General features: G+C 38.7%; 1 protein-coding gene across 3 annotated transcripts; it reads left to right on the forward strand.

The window, feature by feature from the left end:
• The first annotated feature begins 1,550 nt into the window (after positions 1-1,550).
• On the forward strand, positions 1,551-11,845 carry LOC117955702 (von Willebrand factor A domain-containing protein 7-like). Of its 3 annotated transcripts, none has more exons than XM_034890353.1 (16): positions 1,551-1,621; positions 1,974-2,174; positions 2,300-2,566; positions 2,836-2,929; positions 3,284-3,418; positions 4,784-4,970; positions 5,066-5,235; positions 5,507-5,619; positions 5,738-5,854; positions 8,492-8,707; positions 8,794-8,926; positions 9,182-9,331; positions 9,824-9,916; positions 9,999-10,276; positions 10,372-10,665; positions 10,765-11,845. In XM_034890353.1, exons 2-16 carry the CDS (start codon positions 1,983-1,985, stop codon positions 11,221-11,223), a joined length of 2,898 nt encoding a protein of 965 aa, XP_034746244.1. In that variant the 5' UTR covers positions 1,551-1,621; positions 1,974-1,982; the 3' UTR covers positions 11,224-11,845. The 3 variants fall into 3 exon arrangements, with proteins under 3 accessions (XP_034746244.1, XP_034746245.1, XP_034746246.1); XM_034890354.1 differs by having other exon boundaries at positions 1,569-1,630; positions 1,979-2,174; XM_034890355.1 differs by lacking the exon at positions 1,551-1,621 and having other exon boundaries at positions 2,457-2,566.
• Positions 11,846-13,404: the final 1,559 nt, after the last annotated feature.

Below are 13,404 nucleotides of genomic sequence, written 5' to 3' on the forward strand. Positions count from 1 at the left end.
TAACTGATAAAAAGAATAATAGAATGACTGAAATAGTACAAACACAGTCACAGTCTACCCTCTACCCCTTCTTTAAACCAACCCCCTTCGTTAGCTTGATGCCGAGTTTTTTTCCTTTATTGAACTTTATTTTAATGGATCAAATTGCTTTGAAAACTTGCATTTAAAATAATAATAATAATAATCATAGTCGAGCCCCTCTCCAGGATATTGGTTGCAGACCCACTGCGATGTATAGAGGTGGGCCCAACTATTTCTAGTTGTTACAGTTCTGTCTCCCGCACTACCTCTACTTCCTCACCCACCAGAGAGCTGATGTTTCATGTCCAGTGAGGTTCCAGTTTGCGATGCTGGGGGTCAGCTTACTAGGGCGCACCTTTGCCTGTTGTACAGCTGGCAAAGCCCTCAATGTCTATCCTTGGTAGTGATGGGCCCACAGGGCAGTAGCTTCATGTCCTTCTTTCAGGCTGTGCCCAACAGACTCCCATGGGTCAAGACCCGGCCACCAGACCCTTGCTGGCAAGCTTCCTTCCCGGGTCTGGCTCTACATGGTTTCCCTGGTTTTCCTATTGCGGGCGAGATGCTGCAGCACCTTTATGGCTGATTAATGGGATCTGTGAATCACTCTTAATCTGTTCTCTCCCCCTGGGACTATTTGTTTTTTTACAAGCAGCTATTATACCACTTTGCTAAAGCAGTATGTAAATGTTGGGCATAAAGTGTTGGGATTGTGTTGTAACTGTTGTGCCATGCCCTGCCGTTCCCTGCTACGCCCTGACCTACTACAACTACTATTTATAGTTATAGTTACATTAACATTATTGTTACTATAAATGCCACTGTTCATCGCAGCTCCAACCTGGACCGGCAGACTCCGGTCCACCAAGAGCCTGGGTCTGTCCAAGGTCTCTGCCTAAAAGGAAGTTTTTCCCTCACCACTGTTGCACTAAATACTTGCTCTTGGAGGAATTGTTGGGTCTTTGTAAATTATAGAGCGTGGTCTTGACCTACTTTATCTGTAAAGTTTCTTGAGATAACTCTTGTTATGATTTGATAAATTGAATTGAATTTTCAAAAGCTCCTTTACCACGAGGAGTAGTCAGGACCAATGCACTTGTGATTGATATACTGACGAGTTTTTCTTTATTGAATTGTTTGTTAGTTGCATCAGATTGCTTTGAAAACATGCATTTAAAATGATGAATGTCACTAAACTTACTCTGCAGTGCTGCAGAGATACAGTTGGCCTGGAATTACGAAACTACAGCAACTTATACGTTATCAGAACACAAGGAGAGAAGCTACAAACTACTTTTATTTGCAGTTGAATAAGAGGATTTAAAATTCAAAATTTCTAAAGTGTTTTCAGCGTTAGAGAAATATGAGCAGCCGGGAATGTGAGTATTGTTCTTTGTCACTCCTTTAATTGTACTGTAGCACATGCCATTACATTAACTGGAAAAGCAGGTTTCTCACACAATCATTGGAAGTGAAAATGAAAGCATTGAAACAGGCAAAGCAGAAACGCAAGAGGTCAAACACACCCAGTATATTAATGACATGAGCATTATGAATTAAGTTGTCACAACAGATAGTCTACCAGACAACGTCAAGACCTAAGGTACTGTATAGTAATATCTGATCATTATTAGTTTTTCATCCAGTTTAATGCAAAGGCTTGGTACATTTTCAAAAATGGTTCTTTTCAAAATGTTTAATACCAGGTTGGTTGGAAAAGTTTATATTACACATGACACATTTTTTATGTATTTTTACAAAAAAAATGTTTTTAAATTAGGATAAATAAGAGACCTAACTGGTTCTAGATCAAAGTTCAGGGATGAATGAAGAACCCTAACACATTTCATTGTTAGATCTGTAGTTAAATCTCTGGACTGGCTGTTGACAATTGGTGTGTTCCCATAAGCCATCAATGATAAGCAGTAAAATTTGCTTTTTAATCTCTTTAACAGGTTGCAGTCATGTCTTGGTTGGCAGCGTTGTGTCTCCTACTTCTGCAGACTGGAGCCCTCGGGTTTGGTATTAAACTATTTAACTTATTCAGAGGAGACTCTCTGATTCATGAGGATATCACTGAGAGAGCACTCTTAAATGTCACTGCGCAGGCGTGCCGTGCTTTGGCCCTGGCTGAGGGCAAAGACTTCACTTTTCCTGTGAGAATTTAATTTATCCAAATTATATTGGAGTTTTTAATTCAAACGCTCAGTGCCTGTGTTATTATTGAAAATTGTTTAGTATTAATACTATGAAGTGTTTGTGTGTGTGTGTGTGTCCACAGCCTTTGACTCCTAATGCTGTTGCTGCTGCATGTTCAGCATCAAAATCCTCCAAAAGCTTTTGCAAAGCCATCAAATTAATCCAAGAAAAGAATCGTGGAGTAGACATGTCTAATTACGACTTGCCTCACTACCACTTTGACAATGAAACATTTTTAGAGGGGAGAAAAATCATCACAGAAGGATTATCAGTTGTGAAGGCCAGTAACAAGCGAGAAAACTTTGAGGCAGCGAGAAAAGAACTGGGAAATATCCTACACCCTTTACAGGTACTTTTTATTGTTTTGTTTCCATTACAGTTTCTTACAAATGTTATACTTCAAAACGTATACTCATGTTCAGCAAGCAGCGCAACAATGTAATACTATTGACAGGTTGATTTCAAATTTGTACGCACTGCAGTTCATTTAATTATTTAACAGCCTAGTGAAGAGAACAGCTTTGTTCTGGTAAGTGCTCTTGGTATTAGGAGATGTATGAGTTATGCTGCTATTACATGTATGTTAATAATTAACCTGCCTTCCTTTTTACTTAATAGGATTTCTACAGCCATAGTAACTGGGTGGAAATGGGAAACAAACTCCCAAACTCCAATCTGATCAGATCATCAGCCAACATTGGTAACATAGCAGGTAAAGTTATTCTTAAGGATTGAGTTGTTAATTTATCATTTGCACAACCATTACGCTACATGGAATTAGTCCTTGGCAATGAAAACCACTCTTCAACAATGCTAATTAAGATTAGAAAGAGAAGGAAGACCACACAACAAAATGATCTAAACAAAAAATAGTGAGAATGGGGTATACAATTTAACATTATAAAATATAAAATAAAGTAATGTAGAGAGATCCTCTAATGTCAGGGTGTGTGTTTGGCTGTGGTACAGAAACAAAAGAAGCAAATATAGAGAAAGAGATTGATATGATTAGAGAGATCATTTGGCAAAAGTGAACACTGATAAAAAAGTTTTTTTTCCCCCACAGCTAAAAACAGAGCGACCTGTCGCAACTGTAATGGGGACGACTGCAGCAACAACATTTTGGAAGATATCCTGCAAGAAAAGATACTTACGTCTGGATATTTTAATTTTGTGCCTTTTTTTTCCACCAAACCAAATGGTAAATAACCTTGATCTTCCTACCTATATTAATACTTGGATTTAATTTATAGAAGACAGAAATTCATGTTTGCCATTAGGGTTGTAAATGTAAATGGACAGTTAATGTGTTTATAGGCACTGACACAGCAAGGCAACCGTCGGTTGATCGAAGATACACGATAAATAACTACTTGTGTAGGTGCATTTATTTCAACATAAATATGTCTTCTAAGAAATCTTTAAAAAATTAAAGAGTCCAGCCTTCTCTGTCACCACTGTTTATCAGGGGTCCAAGCCCAAGGGGCCGGGAACCGTGTTAGAACGTTTGAGAGCCTGGAGATTATGCGTCTCCAGCGCAGGGTAACCAGTTGATTCAGACCCATTGTTTTCAAAATCTTTTGTTCGATCAATCAGCGTTGAAATCAATCAACATCAATAAATAAGGTATCTGTTGTATTACTGTATTAGAAACTGGGAAGTAATCACTGCCAAAATGATGCCATGTGGCTTATGTATTAGGACCAAAGTGAGAGAAATAAAATTATCAAGGTTTGTATCAAATCGTGGGTCAAAAATTGTGATGTTTTACAAGCTTTTATAGAAAATAAAACCAGATGGACCAGAGGTTGTCAAGCATCCTTTAGGGCTCTGAGATACTTGCAACGTCAATGTACTGCAGAACTTCCGGCTCACACCTCTCGATATTTCCTGATGTTTGCCTCCACACCCTTAGGGTTAGGGTTCCGCGTTCGCTCGCTCCCCGAGTCGGCAGTGTTGACTCACATCAGGGCGACTGGCGCAATGAGGCTTGGACCCCGTCAAAACTGCTTGCAGTTCTAGTTTTAAATTGTTTTTTTTGCCTTTATTACGCTAAAAATCAACATAACTGTTTAAAACAGGAAATGATGCCATGTGTGCCATGCAAAAGCAATTTAATTGCAACTTTGAAATGCCTCCGCCAGTTATTTTTGTTTTTTTGAACTGTTTATGGATTGGTTTCACCACCATCCACAATAAGTTTTAATTTCTTCCCGCTGTGAGCACCTCCTTTACTTTGATGTGTCCATTGCAAAATCAGGTGATTTTTAGTGTGGATACTGCCTGTTTTGAGTATACTTCATGTTATCATATTCCAGTGTGAACACACTGCACGCTGAAAACCTGCCAGAGTTAATATGTTGTTTACATTTAGGACACTTAGGACTATAAATGTCCATCTAGATATTTTAGTATGGACCAAAGTGGTGGATCGACTGACCATTATCGCTGGACAGCTATGTCCATGCTGCTAACATGGTCTCTTACATGGCTTTTCTCTAGGGAAAATGTATGTTTAAACCTTTATAAAATGTTTTGTTTTTGTTCTGTTTCTAATGCTAAACAGGGAAATGCAGCCATGGAGGTGGATTTGATCGAACAAGTAACATCGAACCTAAAGGTGGGATCAACAAAGACACTTTCGATGCCAGCCACGGAAAGCTCCACGTAACAGCAGCAAACATGGCGATAGCTGCAACAAGTGAGCTACTAGAGGACATTCGAGGAGCTGCTGGTGACAAAACCTTCCTCCAGTATGAAACCCAGTCTCCATGTTTCAGTTCTGTATACACAAGGTTAAGAGTTTTTCCATCTTTTTGTCTTATGTATATCTCTCTCTGTACTTCAGGATGATGGGAATTGCCAAAGGTAAAGCGCTTTGTTTCGTGATCGACACAACAGGAAGCATGCGTGATGACATTGAAGCAGTGAAGACTGTCACTTCCTCTATTATCAACACTAAAGTGGGAACAGAAGATGAGCCCCCAGTTTACATTCTTGTACCTTTCAATGATCCAGGTAGAACATATTCTCCAAACTGAACTTTAAAATCCTGCCTATTTGTTTTTTCTACAGAAGTCAAGTGATGTTTTCTTTATTGAGTTTATGAATTTACTCTTTATCTGCCTGACTAACTCTAGCAAATTTGTATGTGCTGTCAATGGTTGTAATATGTCAGCAATACAACAAGAACAATAACAGGATCTATGAATCATAAAGTACTCAACAAATGCGAGCACAAGATGAAGAATCAAATAATTTATTTCTCCAATCTCCACCTGAACCCCAGATTTTGGGCCGCTGATAAGGACTACAGACCCAGAGGTCTTTAAAAGGGCTGTTAATGCTCTATCTGCAAACGATGGAGGAGATTTTCCGGAATTGAGTCTATCAGGGCTTCAGGTGCTGTGATGTCTTTGAGACCTTGTCTACTTCAAAATCTGTCTCTGCATAACTTGATAATGAGAGAAAGTTGAAAGTAAAACTATTGTATCATTTCTTTCCGCTTTTCCGCATCTAGCTGGCTTTAACTGGTGCTCCTCCTAATTCTGAGATCTTCCTTTTCACTGATGCACCTGCTAAAGACCAACATCTGAAAAGCACAGTCATCGCACTCATAGAGCAAACCAAATCAGTGGTAAGTATCTACTCTTAAGGCTCACTTATACTCCGGAATGGACCTGTACATGAACAGCCGAAGTGTGCTTTGAATTTGTTCCTGCAAAGTTTTCTATGCCCTTTGTCACCCCTGTTAATTGTTCAATAACAAACACTACCCCCGCTGATGACGGCATTTACGTCACACGGACACTTGGAGACTCACAGTTGCAGACAGTATGGATAGAATGTCCAGATAGATTTCTTGGAAATCACACCTCCCTTCCCTGTTGTTAAATCTAAACTTTTGCAGCATCTGCGGTAACTGGTGCATAGTTAGGTATTTTAGGTGGTGCAGCATGGCTCTCTGCAAGCCTTGCAAGCCATCTCTGCGGCTCTGTGCAAACCTTTATGCAGAAGTATAAATTTTACATGAGAGTGTATAGGCACTCTGAGTGCTGTATTTAGGCCCAGTAGTACATTGGGATGAATTTTTCTTTGAAAATAATCACCTGTTTTTACAATTCATTTTACAATGCACGCGGTGCAGCGCATCACAAAGCCCAATGCAAGTGTCTTTGTTAATTTAATGTAGACGTTAAAGTTAAAGTTGCCAATTTCCTGTGCAGCACCTGCATTTTTTAAATGGCAAATGCACCTGCGTCCATCCTTTGAAACATGGGCATGTTGGTCTTACAGGGAGGTGTGTTGTGGTGAATTCTCTGCGTATTGCGTAAAATACATTATTTGTTGCGAATGTGCCTAGACTTATGCACATAGCTCACACTATTCTAGCGGGTAAGGTAAGCGAAGCAGCACACAAACATGCAAAAGAATACAAATAAAATTAAAACTGCAAGCAGCATTGGATGGGCCCCCGCTAATCTGCGCGCGTTGGGGTTACTGGCCTACCCTGCTCTTTGCGTCCGTGCAGTTGCACGACAATCAGACACTGTGAATCGTCACCAATGAAGATGGAACTCCCTGCTGAGTTAAATGATACCTCACACTAAGACTCTATGTCATACATTTAATTATCTGTGAAAAGGGGCGTGGCCCAATCATAGGTGAGGCGGGTCAATCCATCACCAGTGAAAAAGGAAGTCTGCTGAGTTCATTGATAACTCCCATAAGACTCCACATTAAACGGGTCACCATATATGAAAAGGGACGTAGTTTATGAATAGGGGGCGGTCCAAAGCATCACAAATGAAGAAGAAACTCTACTGAGTTAAATGACACCTAACACAAGATTCTACCTTAAACTGGTCAAATGGTATGAAAAGGGGCATGACCTGAGTTAGTGGGCGTGGTTAATGTATAGGGGGCGGTTCAGTATCACATTTAGACCATACATTATAATTTTCATGTAAATCAGATGATGTTTGTCATTTAAGGCTGATTTCCTGTTGTTGGTGGCCCTACAACTAAAAGTCAATATCTGCCTGTATATGTCCTCAGGCGTGGACTCTTGTTGATTGTGGGAAATTTCAAGCAGATATGACAATACATGTATAGTTACAGCCACTTTCTTGGTAAAGACTCAAAATGGCCGCCATGCCGCGTCCACACCGTTTGATGCAAAGATTTTCATTTAATAACTTTTCATCATTAACGTGTTTAGATGACACAGACGGAATTTCCTCTTGGGTTTAGGGTATGGAGCAACGGCGTTTTATGTACATCTTACCATGCAACATATGTGTACTAAGTTTCGTAAGTCTACATTAAATGTACTGCAAGGGCTCAATTTCCTTAATTTTGTGTGGAGTGCTAGCCAGCTATTTTTGTGTGCTTATTCCCAAAACCCTTAAAATACGTAATTTTTCACCAGACTTGATGCGACGGCCAATTTTGTTGAATTTACGAATATGTAAAGCCCCTCATTAAGGCCACTCATTTTCTGGGAAAAAGAAAGAATAATAATAATAATTCTATAATAATTCCTTTAGCTTCATTAGGGCCTTTGCTGCTTTTGGTGCTCGGGCCCTAAATGTTACGGTGCATATTTATGCATCATGATAGTACAAACACCCCTGGTTTTTGAAGGGAATGGGAGATGACACTGATTGGTTAATTGCATGTTATGCCCAAAATACACACACTAAGTGCAAACGTTTTCAACCAAGCACACAGCGCACGTACCCATTTTTTCCACCGTCAAACTAGCAAAAGTGGATGTGGGCATGCCCTAAATGCACCTGCGCCATGCACTTCGTGCCGTGCGCTTAGATCATTAAAATAGACCCCTCTGACACACAGGGCAAAATTATGAAATAGGCCTGCTAAGTTAAATTTAGGAAATAATAAAGTCATAATTAAAAATCAAATATTTACTGTTACATTAGCCTTTATCTTGGTCAGTCTGCAGTTAACAGGGCAGTGAGCTGAACATGAACACAACATTTTGGCACATTCTATGTAGGTTTTACATCATGATTTTTGAATGACATCATATGCAGTCGTTACAATATCCAGAGATTACACTATGTATGGAAATTAAAAAAATAAATAAACAAAATCTTTCTTTTTTTTTTATTAAATTGTTGAATGAATGAATTAAAAAAAAAAAATCATTAATAAACCCCTGTGTTGTGTTGTCTAATACATAAAGCCCCTATAAGGGAGGGAGGTTTCACACCTCAAGTTCTTTTTCACCAATTCTGCTTTTACTCAGGTGAACTTCATGATTACTAACCTACTGGGATTTCGTCGTCGGAAACGGAGTGATAACAGCCAAGGACAAGGACAACAAAACAGTCGGATGTTGACCTCCGATGTCCAGGTGTACAGAGACTTGGCTCAGGCTTCAGGGGGTCTGGCTATTCAAGTCACAAAGAGTGAGCTTCCCATGGCCACTAGCATAATAACAGAGTCCTCCAGCTCATCCCTGGTATTAACCCCGTCACCGGCCATTACCAATGACTTCTTAGTTCCAAAACAATTCAGTTGTGTCACCAGTTTCATTTAACCTCCTAGGTGACCCTTGTGCAAGCATCCAGGAGTTCGGGAATGGCCGAAAATTTCACCTTTACAGTTGATGAGTCAGTAACAAACCTCACAGTTTACATCACTGCGAGGTCTATCAGCTTTATTCTCATCAGTCCCTCAGGTGATACTTCAATATAGATTAAATATTTTAAAGGTGTTATCTTGATTTTAATAAGCAATGCTATATATACACAGTCGTTTTAAGGGAAAATATTATACCATTGTGGTGTTTTGTCATAGAAAAGGTATTGTAAAGCCAAGCTTTAGTAAATTCCTGATCCTGAACAACTGATCTTAGAAATTGAAATGTTTGATTGTTGAAATGAATGACCTTTGAACCAGTGTGCTCTATTTCTTGCCATGGCTTTGCTTTTAGGTGTGTCTCAGGAAAACACTGACACCACAGGATCATTGATTACTGCATCCCAATCAGTGGGAAACTTCCAGACTCTGCAGCTAAAAACACAAGTTGGACTGTGGCAAATTAAAATGGTGTCAACCAATCCCTACATTCTGAAGGTTGTAGGTGAGATCTCAAAATGATTGTGTGGTTGAATCACATAACACTGGTTAAAGTCTTGCTTTGCCAGACTTTCCTCCAAAGTGCTGCAGAGGAAGGTATGGCTAGTTCACATAGCATTACAGGATGGAAAAACAATGTGCTCTGGTTAATTGGCATTTCTTTAAACCAATCACAATCATCTTGGCTGGCAAAGTACTGGATTGCAGCTGCAAAATGGCCTCAGGAAGAAATTTGTTTTGGTGGAACATGTGTACATTCAAAAAAAATGTTTAGCCATGCAACAGAAAACTCAGATTGGACAGTCAGTCTGCTAGCTCTGATTTACCTTGCAGAAACCTGAGGAGCAGTCAACCGTAGTCCTCTTAAATCGAGTTTTACTATCTATTATCCCCTACCTTGAAGGGCTGGTCCATCCAAAGAAAAAATGTGAATGCTTTGTACTGCATGTAGCCTCTTTGGTAGATAACCCTTTCTTGCAACTTGTTTTATTTGCAGGTGAAAGTCCCATTGACTTCCTGTTTGAATTTCTGGAGGTATCGCAGGGCCCACTTGGAGGTTTTGATGTTGTAAACAATCGCCCCAGATCTGGTAACAGAAACAGAATTTTGTGATACTCCAAGTAACATGATTTACTTCAACTTATTTATGCAGTTTTTTTTTTTTTTTGAAGGTGTTAATGGTAGCCTGATCGTGACCGTAACTGGGAGTGACTCCGCCACGGTGACAGAAGTCACTCTGGTTGCCTCATCTGGGTCAGGAGAGGTTAATGGCAGCGTGGAAGCTCAGGGTGGAGGAGACTTCTTAGCTCGGTTTGACAGGATACCACAAGAGGAGTTTGTGGTGCTTGTGAAGGGTCAGAACAGCAATAGTTCCTCCAGAGCATCCTCAGTCATTTTCCAAAGGCAGTCATCTACCAACATCCGAGCATCTAATGTTATTATTGCTTCTGTAAGTAAAATGCATTGATCTGAAGACCTATGAAATGACTATTAAGATGCCAGTCTTTTAAATATGACTAAAACAGATTGTACCCTTTTTTTTAGCCTGATTCAAACAGCGTCTTAGTACCAGGAACGACTCTTTCAGTTTCCTTCTCTGTGACGACGAGCGGTGTAGGAGGAACCTTCATCATCCAAGCTACCAATGACCAAGGTTTTAATTCAACTTCCCCATCCAATTTAATCCTGGCAAATGGAGGTAGTGCTAATGGTACCGTGAACCTCACAGCACCTTCTAACACCTTGTCTGGTACCGTCGTCACCCTGACTGTTGAGGCCGTAGCTCCCGGAGGCACAGACGCCAACTATGTCGTGCTGCGTTTCACTGTCCTAAAAACGGTAACTCGTCACAAATCACATTTCAATAAATATCACATCATTGTGTTTATTGTTTGAATCAACAAATGTAAAACTGACTTTTACCTGTTCTCCTCATAGGTGACTGATTTCACTTCGCCGGTTTGTCAGCTGCTCAGCCTACAGTCTAACTGCTCTGATAACTGCATCTTATCAATGTGGGAGCTCTCCGTTCAGGTGACCGATGGGGCGGAAGGCACGGGTGTCAACCGCGTTAGCCTTAAACAGGGCAACGGGACCTTGAACACCAGCCTGGCTGCTGATAATAAGACTACAACACTGGTTTCCTACAATGCGTCTTGCTGTTCGCCTGATGTGGAGCTGCTTGTTGTGGATGGAGTGGGTAATGTCGGATCCTGTTTCTACAGTGTCCAGAAAACACTCAACAGCTCACAAGCTGTGACGACCACCACAACGGCCAGCCCAAAGCCTCCAACAGCAGTAGCTGTTGTGTCTTTGTCTAACAGAGGTGCTCACTCGCTTCTTCTTTGCTTAGGCATCACAATCCTTGGAATCAACTTACCAATGTGGAACAACTGACCATTTACATTTTAAAATGTTTTTTGGGGTTTTGAAGAACTTACACATCATAGTCAGTTACCAGCTATTAGGTCTACATAGCTAAAACTAATGCAATATAATGCAGGAAAGTGCTTGTTTTGTATTAACAGCACTAAACAAAACCATTCTGGTTCTACTTTATGGTAATTTTGGAGGGTGCAGTTTGTTCCATTGCATCACACAGATAGGTATCTCTAATATTTAGTCTAACTTTGGTGATGTAAAGGGAATTAGCTGGGTTAACCTAATAACCCAGTAAATATACAACTGGGTGATTCACTGTTAAACTGAAATATCAATATACTGTATATAATAATAATTACATATGCTGTATGTATTAAATGGTGGTGTCATTGCAAAACATTCTTCAAAAGTTTAATGGGGTTTTGAATTATTTATGGCCATGTGAACAAGTCAATTTAATTAACTTATTTCAATCAAGAGTCATTAATTTATATTTTGAGTACTACTGCTGATTAAGTTGTTATCCTTCTTGATTTCGTTATGAAATGTATTTGATCATTTACAATTATATGAACATTTGAGGGTTGCTTTTTACACATTAATAATGACCCAGTAAAGATAAGAAAAGTTATGTCAATCACTTTGGTCCTTTTGGTGAGAGGCGTAAGGCAACAATCTAAAGAAAGAAATGTACCCTTGCAATGTCAGATTACATTACTTCATCGAAAGGTAACTTTAATTTAGATATTCACATAAATGACAACAAATCAATACCATTCAATGAACTGGTTTGTGTAGTATTTTATAGAATGAATGTAGGTTTAACTTTATCCTAAGAATGCAGCAACAGGTGATTATTATACATTTGTACATATATTATGTACACAGAAAACCAAATGGTTGTACAATAATTAAAGCTCCTTCTAGTTGAGAACAATTCAGACAGATGTACAGATAGTAGCATGGCACTCAAATTATGCAACTTCTGCTGTTGTAGATGGGACAGGGGAAAAAAACGTTCAACTTGTACCCCTCAACTGGGTACATAGTTTAGGTTTGATTAGATAGGGTTAACAGTCATTGTATAGTATGTCGAAAAAAGTGATGAAAGAGACAAAGTAAATATAGCAATGACATATAAAAAATAGCAATAATAAAGTATGTTAAAAGTATGTTGAAAACAGTCGTAGTATTTTAGGTTGAAAAAATTGTTAAAAAGTGGGAAGACATGCACAAAATTGCCACAGCTCTGAGTCGAGTCGCGGGCATCTGTGATGAGGAATGAAAGTGACAAAAATTCACAGCACAGTATGTCAAATATACATATATGTTGTAAAAAGTGATTAAAGTCATAGTTTTGTATTTTGAAAAAAGTGATAAAAAAGTCATAGTATAGTATGTCGAAAAAAGTGATAAAAAGTCACAGCATATTGTCAAAGAAAGTCATAGAATAGTATGTTGAAAAATAGTGATAAACAGTCATAGTATAGTATGTCAATAAAAGGCGTAGTATAGTGTGTCAAAAAAGTGATTAAAAAGTTATAGTATAGTTTCTAGAAAAAAAGTGATAAAAAATACATAGTATAGTATGTTGAAAAAGTCAAGTATAATAAGTAAAAAAAGTGATAAAAAGTCATATTATAGTTTGTCAAAAAAATTCATAGTACAGTATGTTAAAAAAAGTCGTAGTACAGTATATTAAAAAAGCCATTAAAAAGTCACGGTTTAGTATGTCAAATACAGTCATAGTACAGTATGTCGAAAAAGTCATATTGTTGTGTGTCGGAAATATTGATAAAAAACGTGATAGTGTAGTATGTTCAAAGAAGTCATAGTATATTATGTTAGTAAAAGTGATAAAAGTTCCTAGTATGGTATGTTCGAAAAAAGTCATAAAAAACTCACCGTATATAGTCAAAGCATAGTATATCAAAAAAATCATGGCAAAGTATGTAAAAAAAAAAGCGATAAAAAGTCATACTACAGTTTGTCGAAAAAAGTAATAGAAAAGTCATAGTATAATATGTCAAAAAAAGTGGGTATACATGCAGGAAATTGCCATAGGTCGGAGTTGAAACCTGGGCATCTGCTATGAAGAAATTTCAACATATGTGCACGTGCTCTACCAACTGCACTATCCAGCTTTTGGATGTTATAATCATTAATAGAATGACTCGTCTAAAATTTCATTGAAAA

The sequence above is a fragment of the Etheostoma cragini genome, chromosome 13, assembly GCF_013103735.1.
Source record: "Etheostoma cragini isolate CJK2018 chromosome 13, CSU_Ecrag_1.0, whole genome shotgun sequence".
Classification (NCBI taxonomy): Eukaryota; Metazoa; Chordata; class Actinopteri; order Perciformes; family Percidae; genus Etheostoma; species Etheostoma cragini.

Excerpts from the sequence above, each read along its gene's own strand:
- LOC117955702 (XM_034890353.1), top strand. The coding sequence starts at position 1,983 with ATGTCTTGGTTGGCAGCGTTGTGTCTCCTACTTCTGCAGACTGGAGCC. Across the intron at positions 2,175-2,299 it reads GCAAAGACTTCACTTTTCCT|CCTTTGACTCCTAATGCTGT; the intron begins GTGAGAATTTAA and ends GTGTGTCCACAG. Across the intron at positions 4,971-5,065 it reads GGTGACAAAACCTTCCTCCA|GATGATGGGAATTGCCAAAG; the intron begins GTATGAAACCCA and ends TCTGTACTTCAG.